Genomic DNA, 17,679 nt, shown 5'->3' with positions numbered 1-17,679 from the left:
CAAAAGAGGTTTCAAATAAATGCTGTTCTTTTCAACTTTCTACTCATCAGAGAATCCTGAAAAAAATGTATCTCAGTTTCCACAAAATCAACAAAACACATTACATTACAAAAATAACATTGATAATAAGAAATGTTTCTTGAGCAGCAAATCAGTATATCAGAATGATTTCTGAAGGATTATGTGACGCTGAAGACTAGAGCAATGAAACTGAAAATACAGCTTTACCATCACAGGAATAAATTACAATTTAAAATATATTCATTTAGAAAAGTTATTTTAAATTAAAATATTTCAGATATATTAGTCATTTCAGAATATTATTTTTTACTGTATTTTTGATCAAACAAATGCAGCCTTGGTAAGAATAAGATATTTATTTCAAAAACATTTTTTTTTAAATCTTATGGACCCTAAACCATATACATTATTTAAGGTTTAAGGTTAGGGTTGTAAAATTGCATAATTATGTTACATCAAAACTTTATTTCTATGTTTAAGATTGTAAATCTCAGATTCTGAATGTGGTTTTGAACTCGATTGTATTTTATCCTCACCCCTATAATTTTACTTTCATCCATTCCATTCCATTGGGTTGTAGTTTGCATTTGATTGGATAAACAAAATCTGTATTCAAATGGGTTGCACTGTATTTTGCATTAAAGCATGTGAATGACCAGAGTGCATGTTGCTTTCAGATATGCAAACGTTTCTTAGAAAGCGGCAAAAAACAGTGCGGTCTCTCTCTCGTCACTCTTGGTTTGAATCGACTTAGTGTTTGGAGACTTTTGCATGTGTCCTACTGGACTCTCCAGATACCTGGTTGAACTCCAACACGTCCAGGAGGTCAAAGAGCTTCCTGTTCTTCTCGTTGTCCTTCAGCTTGACGTAGTACTGCTGGAGGCCGTGAAGCGTCAGCTTGGTCTCGTCGTCCACAAAAATTTCCATCGGCTAGGACAACCAGCGGAAGCAGGGGGAAGGTGAGGAGGGGTAGGAGAGGAGCGTGCAGGTTCACGGGGTTAAGATTGTGTGAAGACACACACAGGAAAGTTGACAAGACGAGGGTGGTGCAGATAATAATGTTACAAGGGTGTGAAAGAGGAAGTGGTGTTTATGACAGTGTGACGGCATGGGTGGAATGGGTGTCAAGGGTGTCAAATGTGGAAAGGGAAAGAAAGACGCCAGAACAAAGAAAAACAAGGACAAAAGAGGTATAACGTTTTCAGCGAAGGACAGTGGTGGGGAGGAGACGACAATGAGAAGGAGAACATGGTGTTAGAAAGGAGAGAGTTATGAAACAGCAGGAGAAAGGGAGGGAAGAGAAGGGATGGGGGTTAGATTCACCCTCCCCTCCCGTCCCAAGCCAATGAGGACACAACACACACACGCGCACACACACACACACTTACTGTCTCAACACAATGATAAATGCTACCCTGCTGTCCTAGGCTACTTTTAGCTACCAATATCAAGCCTAAAATCATAGCTGTGCTATTTCTAAATAAAAGTTCAAAAACTACAGTTCTACTATAGAGGAACACAAAGTACAACTACTTCCGTTACATCAATCAATGTGCAGTTTGACAGAAATGTCATGAGTTTTAAGTAGCATAAAGTCAACATGAAATCAAAACCCTATTTGCTTTCTAAATACACACTCCTGTTCATAATAGGACGGATTCACCAGTGCACATTATTCCACAGAAAAAGAACATTTGTCTCTAGTCTTTCATTAAAATGTAATAACTTGCTCTGCCTCAACATCCCTTTTTTGATGATTTCACCTAGGCCACAGCGACAATCTCATGGCAATTCGTAGCCTTTCTAAAATCTTGCTAGTAGTTAACATGGTAAGTTACAATGACAACAGATTTGACAAAAAGAAGCATTACAGTGGGGTGATGTCAACATTCAGCAACCAAACCAGTTAAAAGTGTGTGCCAGTGCGGTTTCAGCTGATTGCAAAGTTCATTCAGGTATTGTCTGGCCACTTTTCACCATCCAATCAAGTCCCACCCCACATTTTTTCCTTGTGTTTTATTCTGAAATGGTCTCTTTCTATGCAAGCAATACAAGTTATAAATGCGGTTTCATGTTGACTTTAAACACTCATAAACCACCTCACACAATACTGCAACACTGTTTAACATTTAGCAGTGGGAGGTTCAGAAGGCCAAATTCATGCACCAGATTGCTTCACTGAATATACAGAGAACATCCTCAGTCTGATCTCTTCTGTGCAGGTGGTAGACTCATGTTTTAGGATCTGGGCTACTAAAACAAAGGTTTCGGGGTGTAATAGCCATCAGCAATAATCATGGAAAATTACTGAGATCAAAGTCCTATTCTATCACTATTGGGCTCTTAACAAAAGCACTAAACTGTACCTCCAACCGTGTCTGACACAGTCGCACTGCTAAATGCACATTTGCACTTACCTTCGAGATGTTTAGGCAAATCTATCTTTACTGTCTGTCAATCAATCCTCTATTTGCTGCTTAGCTGGTCTAAAGCTCATTTTACTATATTGTCTTCAACCTAATGCTGACCTCAAATCAGAAGATTACATCAGGCAGCATCTCAATGCTATTTATGTACTGTAACTCTCACTAAATAAGCACTAAAGAGTGTATGTTTGAATCTGTGTGTGCTTGAATTCAAAGTCATCAGTCATTATTTTATAGTATATTATGGTGCAAGGGGATTTGCTCATGAATATTTAGTAAAGCCACACCCCTCACATGTCATTGAGCATTTTAAAAGGGGCTCCAAGTTGTATTCTACCATTCACGGTTTCTTTTTGAGTCACGACTTTGTTGCTTATGGCCACCTAATGGTTCAATCTCTAGCTACACCCGCGCATGTCTCCTCTCTCTCGTCTAAGTTTCTTCATCATCTCATCCCTCTCGCTCCAGTCTTCCGCAGCTTCATCCTCCCTTTCTCTTTCTTCTCTTGTCCCTCACACCCGCGCATGCTTTCTCCTCCACTTTGGGCCAGTTTTATTGCCTTGATTTTAACTTAGCGACAGTTTGTCTTTTTTTCTTGGGGGCAGATGAGAAACCGTTCTAATCAGCTGGATTGATGAAGAGCTGTTCCATCATTGGCCGGTCGACCTGAACTGATTCATGCTGCCAATGACTGAATCGTTTGTTTCGTTTTATTCCTGCTGTCTGCTTTGTTAAAGAGTAATTAACTGCAGCCCTGGCGTGCCATTTTGCAGAGAATCTAATGTAGTTTTTAGCATCTGGCTTGCTTTGTTGGGCCATTACTTTATCAGTTTTAGTTTTGTGCCCCTTGGGAGAGTCTCTGGCAGTTGACAACAGAATTCATGAAGCTCCAACAAGTGCTTCTCCTCTTAATTAAAGGTTATTTGAGGACAGGTCTCTAGGATGGAATTACAACTGAGCAGGAACTAAAGCAATTTGTCTTGATAAATGGATAATCAGGGTGAAATAATATTCAAATGTGAAGGATTTTGGTCTCTAAATGCCTAAACGATTTTGAAAGATGCGTTTATGCTTTGAATTTACTGCCCTGAAGTGTATTTGAAGATACACTAGATCCTTCCCTTAAAGACATCCTCTTATTCTGTTTAAAATACATTGGATGGGCTCTTCATGACTTTAGCAAAGGTTGTTAAAGGACCTATTTAAATTTATAGCCTGATGGACGATGCATTCTTTGTTGGCCAAACGGACGTGTGACCGTGTTTGCCAAATGCTGATGCAGCGCTGCCAGCTGAGGCGGGGATTAAGGACTGTGCCTCTATTAGTTAACAGTCTGTGATTATCAAACGGACAGCAGAGAGGGGCATTTAGCGTTACGATGTCTCAGGGAGGCCGTAAATGGATCCCACTCCTGAGCCTGCTCTTTCAGGTGTGTATGAGGTGGTCTTGTGAAGGGAAGGAGCTGTTGACATGGTAGAAGTAGGAGAGGCGTAATTACATCTTGCATGAACTTTCTGCAGACGGGACGGATCTCTTTACTCAGGGTGGCACTGAACATCATGACCTGCTTCTCGTGAGGGGTCATACGAAAGATCTCCTGGACATCACGCCGCATGTCTGCAGGGGACAGTTAAAGAACAATGCATTCATATTATTAAAATCTAATAATGATCATTGCTATGTTTGGAACAGCATGCTACACATACTGTTTCTGAACTACAGTATACAGTGTCAGTATAGATAGTGTGTGCAGAAATAGTGTGCAATGTTTAGACATTTTTATTAAAAACTCAATTAAAATGCAAAGTAAACATTTTTGTTTCATAAAACAACGATCACGTGACAACAATGGAACAGTAGAATAATGCCTACCGTTTCTCCTACTGCTTTTAAAGATAAGTTTGCAGTATACAGTGTGTACGTCACAGAATTCAGTGTAATTTCATTCTGAACACAGCCATAGTCTCATAAAGAGTCTGCTCACCGAGTTGCTCCAGCATCTTGTCGCATTCGTCCAGGATGAAGTGCTTGATGTGGCGCAGGTTGAGACTCTTGTTGCGAGACAGAGCTAGAATACGTCCAGGAGTTCCCACCACCACATGAGGGCTCTCTTTCTTCAGAACCTCCTCGTCCTTCTTTATAGATAAGCCACCAAAGAACACTGCCACCTGGAGGAGAGAGACAGCACAAGCAACGCAACCTGAGAAAAGTTTGTGCACAGCAATATTGAAAAGTTACAGTTTGTCAGACATACAGCTTATTACTGTCTTTTAAATTCAACTCCTGGATTTTTAATTATATAACAAACAAGAAGTGTAAATGTATAGAAGTGTAACTGCAAGTGTAGGTTTTATTAATACATTTAGGCCCGGTTTCACAGACAGGGCTTAGGTTAAGCCAGGATTAGGCCATAGTTCAATTAGGACATTTAAGTAGTTTTTAGAAATATGCCTTAGATAAAAACATTACTGGTGTGCATCTTGAGACAAAACAATGCATTTTAGTCTGGGACTAGACTTAATCCTTGTCTATGAAACCGGAGGTTAATTTATCCGTATGGATTACCCATAAATGTGGTATATTTTAAGAAACATTAGATGATATTAATAATAATATTAATGATTTTAAAAAAATGAATCATTTCTTAAAAATGTATTTCTGAAATGTATTTATAGATTTTCATTATATTTAATAAAATAGAATTTCACAGACCATCGTGGAAGAATACTTTTTTTCCATCATCAAAAGCAAAATATCAATATATAATAGACAAAATTGATTATTTTATATATTAAATATGGCAATATTTATTCTTAGAAAGTTATCAGAAAACAAAGATTCAGTAAAAACCTTAATATTGTGAAATATTTACAACTTAAAATAACTTTTCTATTTGAATATATTTTCAAATGTAATGTATTCATTCCTGTGATGTAAAGCTGAATTTGCAGCATCATTACTCCAGTATTCAGAGTCACATGATCCTTCAGAAATCTATTCTATTTTTACAACTTAAAATAACTTTTCTATTTGAATATATTTTCAAATGTAATGTATTCCTGTGATGTAAAGCTGAATTTGCAGCATCATTACTCCAGTATTCAGAGTCACATGATCTTCAGAAATCAGTATAATATGCTGATCTGCTGCTCAAGAAACATTTCCTATTATTATTAATGTTGAAAACAGTTGTGCTGCTTCATATTTTTGTGGAAGCTGTCATACATTTTTTTTCAGGATTCTTTAATGACTATAAGATTCAAAAGAACAGAATTTATTTGAAAAAATATATATATTTTATAACACAATAAATGTCTTTAGATGTCTATAGTATGTCAGTTGTGATCAATTTAATGTGTCCCCGCTGAATAAAAGTATTAAATACTTTTTTTTTTTTAATTTACTGACCCCAAAATTTTGAACGTAGTGTTATTATTTATGCTTTGTTCCAAAACTTGGGACTAATGAAATTTCTTTGTGATGTGACTAATTAGCATTGCATCTCATTTACAATTCAGTAAATTGCTCTTCCTGTCATTCCAGTTGAAATTCCAACACAAGAATGGAAAGGGAGGCCATTTTTACACCTGTCACAGCCTCTTCTACGGTACAGATCAGAGCAGATTTTAAAAGTAAGTAGTTCTCATATATCCCGCTATTGAAACACATGAACTAAATCTTTTCTAGAAATGTCAATTTGTCTTCCTACCTTGACACTGGGCATGTATTTGGAGAAGCGCTCGTACTCTTTGCTGATCTGGAAGGCCAGCTCTCGGGTGTGACACATCACCAACACTGATACCTGGGTGAAAGCAATCACTGGTCAACCCCAACAATTGTGGAATGGTATCAGAGGCATCATTTTATTTATGTCTTAATTCTTTTGTCTTCAAAGCCTTTAAAAAAAGATTGCCACTACCTGCCCGGTCACTGGCTCCAGCTGCTGAAGTGTGGCCAACACAAAGACAGCCGTCTTCCCCATTCCAGACTTGGCCTGACATAATACATCCATCCCCAGGATCGCTTGAGGAATGCATTCATGCTGAACTGAACGAGAGAAAAAAACCCCACAAATATATTCAAATAGAATATATCAAACTGATATTCTGAAAACAAAGAAACTTCTAGCACATGTAGAATTGCTCACCCTCGGATGGATGTTCAAAGCCACAGTCCACTATAGCTCTCAGCAGTTCTGGTTTGAGAAGGAAATCCCTGAATCCTGACGAGTGGATGGACACATATGACCCTTTGACCCCTTCTTTCCTGATGGATATTAAGCCATCGTTGTGTCCAAGTCCTGTGTCCGCGGCACCCCCTGCATCAACCTCATCCTCCTCATAGTCCAACAGCTCGTTCTCAACATCGTTCTCCGTCATCCTGCAGAGAGATTGGGAAAAGACAACAAAGAAACACGCAAGTAAGTAATCAAACTAACTGAATTATTTCTGGAGTACCTGACAGCACCTCTTCCTGTCAATCACTATGTAATGTAATTATCAATATCTTATACTATAAAAGTAGACATAAGATACTGATGATTACATTACACAATGTAATCATGCTACCATATGTGCGTGTTTGCATGTATGTATGTTTTATATATGTGTGTGTGTGTGTTAATAAAACGTTATCAAATATAATTTTATGAAATGTGACACTCGACCACAAAACCAGTCATAAGGGTCAATTTTTCTGAATAATAAGCTGCATAAATAAGCTTTGCATTGATGTATGGTTTGTTACGATAGGACGATATTTGGCTGGGATACAACTATTTGATAATCTGGAATCTGAGGGTGCAAAAAAATCTAAATATTGAGAAAACCATCTTTAAAGTTTCCAAATTAAGTTCTTGGCAATGCATATTACTAATCAAAAATTAAGTTTTGATATATTTACGGTAGGAAATTTACTAAATATCTTCATGGAACATGATCTTTACTTAATATCCTAATGATTTTTGGCATAAAAAAAAATCTATAATTTTGACCCATACAATGTATTGTTGGCTATTGCTACAAATTATAATAATTATAATTTGGGATAACATAATTAACATTTTATTAACATATATGTAAATAATATATTATTTGTATCAAATATAACAAATAAAAACGATATACATTTTATTTGATAATATTAATAATTATTAATAAATAACAATACATCATAAATCACATTAGCATTAGCTCGATTTGATGACCAGACAGACTTATACAGTAGCTTATCAAGACAAGCCGTCAAAAAATGCAATCACATTCTCCGGTATTACAATTGCTAAAAAAAAATACCATTCATTTAAATCTGTTGTTTTATATTAATTAATGCGCGAGTGTTTAAGCGGGCAGCTCAAGCTAGCAAACTAACCAAATACATTAGCTGTAGCTTATCCATTTAGCCCAAGAGATGCGGCGGGCCATACAGCGACTACTGCTCAACACCCCGTGAGTTTTCTGACGGAATATAAAGTCTCCCATCACTTCCCGTGTTTATTTTGATGTTTTATAATATGAAATAATCGCGGTTACCTCGAAATACAGTTTGAAGCGGTTGAATTTCACTGCACCTGCTGGATAGGTTGGCGCGACGATGTCATCAACCCGCGACAAATCGACTGTTTCGATGAAGGACCCAACATGAGCTGCCTTGAGAGAGACATCTCAGATTATAGACAAGAAATCTTGTTATTGTTATTGTTATTGAAACCGGTTCAATGCCATTGTGTTTGAGCTTTAATAAGTAAGTTCTGTTTATGTGGATGCATAGTGGTAGTGTGTAAATCTCTGTGTTCTTTTTTCAGAAATGTCATGTTTTAGTGGTGATCTCAACTTTTGCCGGGATTGTGGGAATATTCTTCCAGTGCCTGGCAGGGAAAATACCATTACCTGCCCACGGTGCTCTTTCAAAATCCCTGTTCGAGGTGAGAGATGCAGAATATGCTGTATATGGCACTACACCCAGCAGCAGAGGTTTATGGTACATCAGTAAGTTTATGTTATAAATTAGCTGTAGGATTCTCTCTCAGAATTCACAGGTCAAGTTATTAAATCATCGGTGGTGTTTAATCCTCTGGATCAGAGCTCCAGCACTGCTGACCGCGAAGAGGATGCTGAGCTGAAGGGGCCTGTGGTAAGATAGTTAAACATACAGAGATTCATCTCTTGAGTGTCACCCAACAGACCTTTCACCTGTTTCTCATCTTCTGCAAACGTTCCATCAGATTGACAGGAGATGTTCCCGCTGTAACAGAGAAGGAATGGTGTATCACACAAGACAGATGAGATCTGCAGATGAAGGACAGACGGTCTTCTTCACATGCATACACTGCAGGTAATTAACATGTTATGCTCTTTTGAACAATTTAGACTTTTCCCAGTAGGTTGTTCTGAACGCTGTTTAGTGTTTAGACGTTGTTTTAAGTGATCATAATTGCCGTTATTCTACATGTGTACTGATGGCAGAAACTGTTCCTTTGATTTCTCTGTTACAGGTTTCAAGAAAAGGAAGATTCATGAGGAACATTGCTGCTGCTGTTGCCATTTCCATTTATTGGTTATCAAAATTGAAATAGTGTGAAATATTTAAAATGCTCTGTACATGTCTTTAATGTTATTAAAAAGAAAAGAAAAAAAGAATGTCTTTTTTTGCAGGGTTGTATAAGTCTTTTTCCACAATTTTTTTATGTATACAAATTGTATAATATCCATGGTACGCATTTCTAGGAATTGTGCAGTTAATTCTCATGTTGTATTTTTTCAGAATGTTTTGGAATACATTTCCTCTCCCCAAATTTGTCACCCCTGAAACACAATAATATATCATTTAATAAGAAGGGTTGTTAAGATTTTGCTTACATCTACCCTGTAAATATATTTGTTATTTTATTAAAGGGGTCATATGATGTGATTTCAAGTTTTCCTTTCTCTTTGGAGTGTTACAAGCTGTTCGTGAATAGATCAAATCAATAACAATTTCAATTTTAACAATATTTCAAGTGTATTTTATGAGATTTGTTGTTTTTTTAATCCAATCTTTCTTTTCAAAAGACAAAAAGTTGATCATACTGATTTCAAAGTTAAGGATTCATTAGTTTGTATATAGATTGAACCAAACACTATCATAACATCTTTGATAATTCAATATACTTTATTCGTGACAAAACATCCCATGTTTTGGTTGTGACTGCACATTTTCGGTAATGACAGTAATGTTGTGGTAGCAACCACATGACATTACAGGACTTTAACTCGCATACTAAAATACAAAAAATGTGCATAACTGCTCGAATTGTGTTTATTTCCCCCAAATAAATAATTATGTGTTCCCTTTTGTCACTACTGAAACAATGATGACATGTGATTGATACGGTAGTGACAAGTTTAGATACTTTTGGGCCCAACTCAAAGATACTAATCAGCACATGCTACCTAGCACAGTTCTGAACAGTTGTACACATATAAAAACGAAATGTTATGGAATAACTCCCAAAAAAGTGTGCTTATTTGCAGAAAAAATATGTTTCTTAGTGACATTCCTTAAAATTACACACAGATTTTCAGACTTTTGAACACATTTATCTCAAACTGATCTACTCACCATGTAGCTATGAGAGAGAGGGACACAGGAATATTTCCTGATCATAAATGTAGGGGTGTAGTTAAATTCAGTCTCAGCCAATGGACTAAAACCATAGACAGACTTTATTAGACATTAAAGACATAACATGCAACATTTACAACTTTAACAAGACATCCAAAAAGATAACACAATTAAAGGAATGGGTTTACATTACATAGAGAAAAAAAAAGAAATAATAATACTTAAAGAAAAAAAAGACAGCATATACCCATTCAATTTTCAAGTAACTTCAACTCTTTAGCGAGTAAAATTGTATCTCTACATTTTTTGTTATCAATACATTGGAGAGACTCAAAATACAAATCAGTCATAAAGACCTTCAAACTGAGTTTAGAACTATTTCTTTTACTTTTATGAATATGAAATTTACCAAATAAAATAATTAGATTCATCACAAAATTGACAGATTCATTTTTTGATTCAAAATATAAGATAACATCTTTGGATGTTAATTCACAATTATAACCAGATTTCTGTTGAATATATATATAGATAAATCTTCCCAGAATTTTTGGGAATGGTAACATTAAAAAAAAAAAAAAAGTAGAATTTTTTCTGGCTGATTTGAAAAAAATTAAAATTTTTCATCAATATCCATACATTTTGATAAAGTATAGTTACTAACATAAATATTATGAAGTACTTTCAGATGTATTTACCGAAGTTTGTTAGATATACAAAACCGAAATTGAAGAAGCCAAGCTTTTTTCCAAATAATCTCTTGAAAACAAATGTTCCAGAAAAATTCCCTCTAGGCTTAATAGATCTCTTTTCATAAAATAGACTTCTAATAAATGTATTTGTGCATTTTTTACTGTTAATGTCCACCCCATTTAAATTAAGAATGGGTTCAATTCTACAAATGTTAAGGGACAACATATGACTTCTCATTAACATCAATAAACCTGTGGAAATGGCGTTTATCACAGATTAATATTCTCTATATTTAATGGGAAATGCCCATTTATTCATAAAATTTTCATAAGAAAGCAACTCAGCTGACTGATCAAAAAGGTCAGATAAAAAATTAATTCCTTTATCCATCCAACTCTGTAAATAAAGAGATTTCCGGTTAACTGTAATATAAACATTATTCCACAAGATTGCTTTATGTGGAGAAAAGTTATGCACATAACATAACTTCCAGGCCTTGAGAGCTTGTTGATAAAAATTAGATAATGCCACAGGCAGTTTGCTAGTCGAGTAATCACACATTAACAAAAAGTCTCTCCACTATAGCTTTTGTAACACTTATTCCTAAATACTTAATCTTATTTTTTACTGGGATGTTACATAAACAGTTTTCATTTGATTCATAAAGGCACATTATTTCACATTTCGTTACATTAAACATTAAGCCAGAAGCAACAGAAAAGCTTTATCTTTCAAGAAAAGAACAGTATCATCCGCAAGCTGAGTGTCACGAATTCGGTCTATGGACTTCCGTTTATTCACCACCAGAGGTCACCCTTTCCATTACATTGACTCTCTCGCACAACACAAACTGTTGCATAGCACCCCGGACTACATTTCCCATCATTCATTGCACGGTTTGCACACTGCACTGATTGCACTCATTGCACACAGCTGTTTCTTATCACCTCACTCACTATATAACACCCACTCAAACTGCCATTCTCTGCTGAGTATTGTTTAGCCCGTACCCCTTTCCGAGTCTCTGTGTTTTCCTTGTTTTGCCTTACCTGTTTTCGTGGTTTCTGATCTTTGCCTGTTTTCCTGGATTTTTCCCTCTCGTCTCGCCCCTGTGATTCTGTCTGCTGATCGGTGACCTACGCTAGCCCTGGGACTATTCTTGTGTTTTGCCCGCCATATACATGTTTGCCATTGTTTGACCCTGCCCGTTTACCACGTCTCTTTAATAAAGCCTGCAGATGGATCCACACGTCTCATCAGCCCCGTCACACTGAGTCAATCTAATTTGTTTATTGAAGATGGTAATTCCTTGAATAATTGGAGAATTCAAAACTTTTATGGAAAGAAACTCTACTACAATAAGGAATAAAAAAGGGGATATAGGACAACCTTGACGCACACCTATACAAATGGGAAATCTTTTAGAAGTGTTTGGATATAAATTAATAGAACTATAAATACCTCTATGAAACGTTTCAATTATAGAAGCAAATCTTTCCCCAAAACCAAAAGATTTTAATGCCCTATACATAAACTGATGCTCAATTGTGTCAAAAGCTTTATGGAAAGCTAGAAAAGCACTTAAAGCCTCTGATTCCACCAAATTTGAATAGTCTAACAAATCCAAAATCAGTCTAATATTCCAACTTGTATGTCGGCCAGCCATAAATCCAGTTTGACACTCATTTATGATTTCGTCTAGACCTTTTTTTAAAGAACTGCATAAACATGAGATAATTTATAATCTACGTTTAATAATGTTATAGGATGGCAGTTATCCCAAATCAAATGATCTTTATCTGGTTTAGGAAGTAGGGTTATTAACCCATGTTTCATAGAAGTCGATAATTCATTTGATTCAATACATTCCTTATACATTTCAAATAAAGGGTTTTCAATAATATCCCAAAAGCAGAGATACAATTCAACTGAAAGACCATCTGTGCCTGGCGATTTTTTTTTTATTGAAAGAATAACTGTAACCATCTCTTGCTTCCTTAGTTTTTTATCACAAAGGTCTCGAAACTGAATAGAAATAGATGAGGCCGATTGCTTAACTGACTCAAAGAAGTCAGAACATTTATCCATTTCAAATACAGATTCATATAACTGAGAGTAAAAATATTCCACATATTTTGAAATCAATTTTGGATTCGAAGTGAGTACATCATCAATTTTAAGAGAGGAGATCATTTGTCTTTTATAATTTCGCTTTTCAAGTGAAAAAAAAAATTGCTTGTGTTCTTTTCCCCCTTTTCCAACCACTTAGCTCTAGAACAAATGAATGCCCCCTTTGCAGTATTAATATATATCTGATCAATTTGAATTTTTAATGTCTCCAATCTGACTTTTTCATCTTCTATAAGATTATCTTTTTTCAAAAGTAAGTCTAATTCTGTCATAAGTGCCTTTTCCTTATTCAAGTGATTATTTTTAACTTGTTTACTAAAATGTACAGCAGACTGCCTAACTTTAAATTGAAATATTTTCTTAACATGTGTCATTTGCTTATTCCCAAAAATCTGTTGTGCTTCTTCTCGGACCTGGGTAATAAAGCCCTCATTACTAAGCAACTTGTTATTTAATTTCCAGTAGCCTCGCATACTATTATTTTTAATATCACAACCAGAGAGTATCAAAACAATAATTTTATGATCCGAAAAAGGTGCATAGCAAACCATAGACTGTATAAAACAAACACTTTGACTTTCAGTGTCAGTTTCGGTAGTGACATGAAAATATGGCACACATGTTTTTACATAAAGTTTGATAATTTACAAAATAAATCTTTGTTTTGAACTTCACTTTTAAAATAAAAAAAATAAAAATAAAAAAGATTTTCATAAGTTGAAATGTAGGGGTTAGGGTTCGGGACAGCCACCTCAAAATTGAAAGTAGCCTACCAAATAAATAATGATTTTATATATTTTAAGCTTACTGATATTTTAAATATTATTGTGGGTTTCAATAGATAATAGAAGGATCTTAGTAAACATCTAAGATGTGAGTAATTAAATCCTTTTTAAATGTTTTTTTTTGGGTTGCGGGACAGCAGTTTGCACCAATTCTGTAGAATGGCATATAGTTTACATTAATTAAACATAATAAAACATGTCTTCAAAAAACCCCCACCATATGTTAATACATATTTTTATATAAAAAGTGTACAAAGAAGTACAGTTTACCGAAAAGTCCCTCGCCATGTTAACCAATCAGACTGCCCTTTTTCAGCGGTCACGTGATCATTCAACATGGCTCCTTACATGAATGCTTGTGAAGAAATAAAATGATTCATCGTTTAATACACTATTTTGCTCCCTGACGCATGTGAAACAAGCTAAGCCCATTGAATATCTAATAAAAATATTTTTAAATCGAAAAACACCACCACTAAACACTTTAGTATGCTTTCTCTGTAATGATTAATAGCACGCAACAATAAGGGCAATGATACGTTATTAAACATAGTCTCCACTGTATTCGTCATTGCTGACCTGTGATGTCAGTGTACTTATGTTATAAGTTATAATTTATCGCCATTGAATGTGCTCTAACGCCTCAGTCACAGATTCCTACGCAGTGTTGGGGAAAGTTACTTTACAGGGTGAAAAAAGTAATCTGATTACGTAACTCGCATTACTTGTAATGAGTTACCCCCAACACTGTTCCTATGTGCAAAAAAAATTTTTGTAAACAATATGGCAGTGGACATAATGTATTATATAATAATATATGAAGAGTATGGTGCGGTATATATCACTCACCATAGCCTTGCATTGCAGTAATAATGTGGAATGCAAGCCTCCTCATTCACATGTCTGTCTGTCTGTGAAAACAGATGAAGCTTCGAGTCCAGCTGCAGTGCAAGAACTTGCACGAGTATCTAAAGGAACTGAGTCCGGAGATCCTCGACAGGCTCTACAATCACCCAGCAACATGCCTGGCAGTCTACAGGTCCATCTGGCTTTACGGTTTAAATATACATACTACACATTTACATGTATGCATGGCATTTGATTAGATAATGAAACATAAAAGCAAATGGCATTTGTTTAAAAGAAAGAGAGAGGAATGCACAACATACTTTTCAAGGCAACAAAATCTTTACATAAAAGTCTCTAATAGTTCTAACATACACTACCAGGTAAAAGTCTTTAAACAGTGAGATTTGTAATGTTTTTAAATAATTTTCTTCTGCTCAACAAGGCTGCATTTATTTGATCCGAAATACAACAAAAGCAGTAATATTGTGAAATATTTTTACTATTTAAAATATCTGTTTTCTATGTGAATATATTTTAAAATGTAATTTATTCCTGTGATGGTAAATCTGAATTTCCAGCATCATTACTCCAGTCTTCAGTGTCACGTGATCCTTCAGAAATCATTCTAATATGCTGATTTGCTGCTCAAGAAACATGTAATTATTATTATTATTTTTTTTATTATTATAGAAATTATAGAAATTAATACTTTTGTTTAGCAAGGATGCTTTAAATTGATCAAAAGTGATGATCAAAACATTTATAATGTTACAAAAGATTTCTATTTCAGGTAAATGCTGTTCTTCTGAACTTTCTATTCATCAAAGAAACCTGAAAAATTCTACTCCGCTGTTTTCAACATAATAATAATAATAATAAATGTTTTTTAATAATAAATGATTTCTGAAGGATCATGTGACACTGAAGACTGGAGTAATGATGCTGAAAATTCAGTTTTGACATCACAGGAATAAATTACATTTGAAAATATATTCACATAGACAGCAGTTATTTTAAATAGTAAAAATATTTCACAACATTACTGCTTTTGCTGTATTTTGGATCAAATAAATGTGGGCTTGGTGAGCAGAAGAGACTTCTTTGAAAAACTTAAAAAATCGTACTGTTCAAAAACGTTTGACTGGTAGTGTGTATCATATTTTTTTCAGATGCCACTTGGTTTGTTTTGTATCTAATAATATTTTATAATTTTTACATGTGGCTTAATAGTCCAAATACATTTCTGGGCCTATTATAATAATAAATCTGAGGTGACTCCGAGATTAATGCTGATTTGGCTCGCTCTCATTCATTTTCAAACAGGGCACTTCCATCATTGGCAAATAATTATGTGATGCATTTGCTGTTTTTAGACCATCCACTCCCACAAGCTGCAGTCGCGCTGTGGGTTAAAAAAGACAGTCAGAAGTAAGTGCAATAGTTAGTTCTGTCATTCTAATACAAATCCGCATGTTAGAATGATTTCTGAAGGATCATGTGACACTGGAGTGATGGCTGCTAAAATAAAGCATTTTCCACCACAGTAATAAATTACATCTCACAATATATTAAAACAGAAAGTCGTTATTTTAAATCGTATTATTATTTACAGTAATGCTGTTTTCACTGTTTTTAATCAAAAAATGAATGCAGCCCTGATGAGACTTTTGACCAGTAGTGTTATGTATTTATTCTTATTTATGTGTTTCTTTGCTTTTCTTAGAGACCATGATCAGTGTGTGTCGGTGTTAACCGGGCTACGGCTCTGGCACAGTCAGCACCTTCAAGGTGGACTCCAAGGCTTTGTGCTGAACCCTGTGTTTAAAGACAACCTGAGAATAGCACTTCTAGGCGGGTGAGGGACACAGTTTAGATTGAGAACCGTCATAGTGTTGTGGCAGCAGATTTACTGGACTAATGTTCACTTTGTCAGTGGTAAACCGTGGGCAGATGAGGGCAGCAACCTGAGTCCTGATCGTCATGGGAGGGATGTAGAGAGTCTCGACCGCTATGCTATGGAGCGTTGGGAGGTCATCCTTCACTTCATGGTGGGCTCTCCCAGCGCAGCCGTCAGCCAGGATCTGGCCCAGCTCCTCATACAGGCCGGGCTCATGAAGAGGTAGAGCACGCCATCACTCCACTGATGCACTAACTAAAGTAGGTCAGACATGAAGGGTAGGCAAAAAATTATCTTGAGCTGTTTTTTTTCTTTCTCAGCGAGGCTGGTGAGGCTCCTTGTATCACATCAGCAGGGTGTCAGTTCCTGCTGCTGGACACAGCATCTCAGCTGTGGTACTTCACCCTGCAGTACATCAAAACAGCACAGGTCAGTGCATAACATATAGAGTCTGTACATTATAGGCCAGATTTACTAACCGCTTGTGCCAGCGCAAAACCACTTTTGGCATTAAAAATCTAGTCAGGATGTACTAAAGCCACACAGTAAAAAAAAAAAGCAATGAACTTATTGCAGATGCATTTGTAGCTGTTTCCCTTTAAGACGCAGAAGAATATTTAAATAAATTATGCAAGGTGGTTTACTAAGGTTTTTGCGAACTTCTCATTAATGAGGGAAGGTGGAAACATTTCTGTTTTGAATGTTACCATGTTATTACTGCATTTACGCCTTTTCGATTAATTAAAAATTGAGAAATTATTTGAAATTTAAAATTACACATAAATCACACCAAAAACTATGATGCAAAATAATGTATTTTTTTTCAATATTGATGAGAAATCTTATTTGAATTTATCATTGTATGAAATTTAAAAGAACATATAATCTGAGAATTACCAGGATTAGCCCCACTGGAATTAATAGGATTGAATTAAATTCCAAATGAGTCCATTGACTTTATAACTCATGATTGCTCAAAAACATTCAATGTTTTTTTTTTTTAACCTACATATTTAATTCTAACACAATATCATAACGACATAGATATTATTCTTAAAGGTTTTCAAACAAAATAAATACATTTTACTTGGAGAAGCTTTCACTTTCAGATGAAAAACGTGATAAGTTTTTCATGCTGCAATGGTTTGTCAATAGGTGTACGTTTATCAACAAAATTCACTCCAAAAAGTGTGTGAGATATGGGGAAAAGGCCAAATATATATACTGTATATATATATATATATATATATATATATATATATATATATATATATAT

General features: G+C 35.3%; 3 protein-coding genes across 4 annotated transcripts in view; 2 read left to right on the top strand and 1 right to left on the bottom strand.

Annotated features, from left to right (window-relative positions):
- LOC107595593 (spliceosome RNA helicase DDX39B-like) overlaps window positions 1-8,055 on the bottom strand; it is a 9,637-nt gene extending 1,582 nt beyond the window's left edge. The window contains exons 1-7 of the mRNA XM_016286044.1: window positions 7,979-8,055; window positions 6,595-6,827; window positions 6,367-6,494; window positions 6,157-6,249; window positions 4,432-4,615; window positions 3,946-4,064; window positions 820-951 (exon numbers count right to left, since the gene is read on the bottom strand). Of these exons, the coding sequence (XP_016141530.1) occupies window positions 820-951; window positions 3,946-4,064; window positions 4,432-4,615; window positions 6,157-6,249; window positions 6,367-6,494; window positions 6,595-6,826 (888 nt within the window). The 5' untranslated portion in view covers window position 6,827; window positions 7,979-8,055. The remainder of the gene's footprint in view (window positions 1-819; window positions 952-3,945; window positions 4,065-4,431; window positions 4,616-6,156; window positions 6,250-6,366; window positions 6,495-6,594; window positions 6,828-7,978) is intronic.
- Window positions 8,056-8,102: 47 nt separating this feature from the next.
- LOC107595594 (DNA-directed RNA polymerase I subunit RPA12-like) lies at window positions 8,103-9,080 on the top strand. 2 transcript variants are annotated; one of them, XM_016286045.1, is made up of 5 exons: window positions 8,103-8,189; window positions 8,251-8,370; window positions 8,476-8,579; window positions 8,671-8,780; window positions 8,941-9,079. In XM_016286045.1, the coding sequence occupies exons 2-5, from the start codon at window positions 8,253-8,255 to the stop codon at window positions 8,963-8,965; spliced, it is 357 nt and encodes a 118-aa protein (XP_016141531.1). In that variant the 5' UTR covers window positions 8,103-8,189; window positions 8,251-8,252; the 3' UTR covers window positions 8,966-9,079. The 2 variants fall into 2 exon arrangements, with proteins under 2 accessions (XP_016141531.1, XP_016141532.1); XM_016286046.1 differs by having other exon boundaries at window positions 8,170-8,370; window positions 8,941-9,080.
- A 5,500-nt stretch (window positions 9,081-14,580) lies between these two features.
- LOC107595596 (general transcription factor IIH subunit 4-like) overlaps window positions 14,581-17,679 on the top strand; it is a 12,497-nt gene continuing 9,398 nt past the window's right edge. The window contains 5 exon segments of the mRNA XM_016286047.1: window positions 14,581-14,696; window positions 15,830-15,934; window positions 16,230-16,361; window positions 16,440-16,625; window positions 16,724-16,832. Of these exon segments, the coding sequence (XP_016141533.1) occupies window positions 14,581-14,696; window positions 15,830-15,934; window positions 16,230-16,361; window positions 16,440-16,625; window positions 16,724-16,832 (648 nt within the window).

The sequence above is a fragment of the Sinocyclocheilus grahami genome, unplaced genomic scaffold (assembly GCF_001515645.1).
Source record: "Sinocyclocheilus grahami isolate Dianchi unplaced genomic scaffold, SAMN03320097.WGS_v1.1 scaffold205.1, whole genome shotgun sequence".
Classification (NCBI taxonomy): domain Eukaryota; kingdom Metazoa; phylum Chordata; class Actinopteri; order Cypriniformes; family Cyprinidae; genus Sinocyclocheilus; species Sinocyclocheilus grahami.
The sequence above is the reverse complement of the archived record's forward strand: the minus strand, read 5'-3'. Positions and strand labels throughout refer to the sequence as shown.

What these genes read in the sequence shown, in the direction of transcription:
- LOC107595594 (XM_016286046.1), top strand. Translation starts at nt 8,253, where the DNA reads ATGTCATGTTTTAGTGGTGATCTCAACTTTTGCCGGGATTGTGGGAAT. An exon ending in TTTCAAAATCCCTGTTCGAG is followed by an intron (nt 8,371 to 8,475) that starts GTGAGAGATGCA and finishes ATTCTCTCTCAG; the next exon opens with AATTCACAGGTCAAGTTATT. An exon ending in TTCACATGCATACACTGCAG is followed by an intron (nt 8,781 to 8,940) that starts GTAATTAACATG and finishes TCTCTGTTACAG; the next exon opens with GTTTCAAGAAAAGGAAGATT.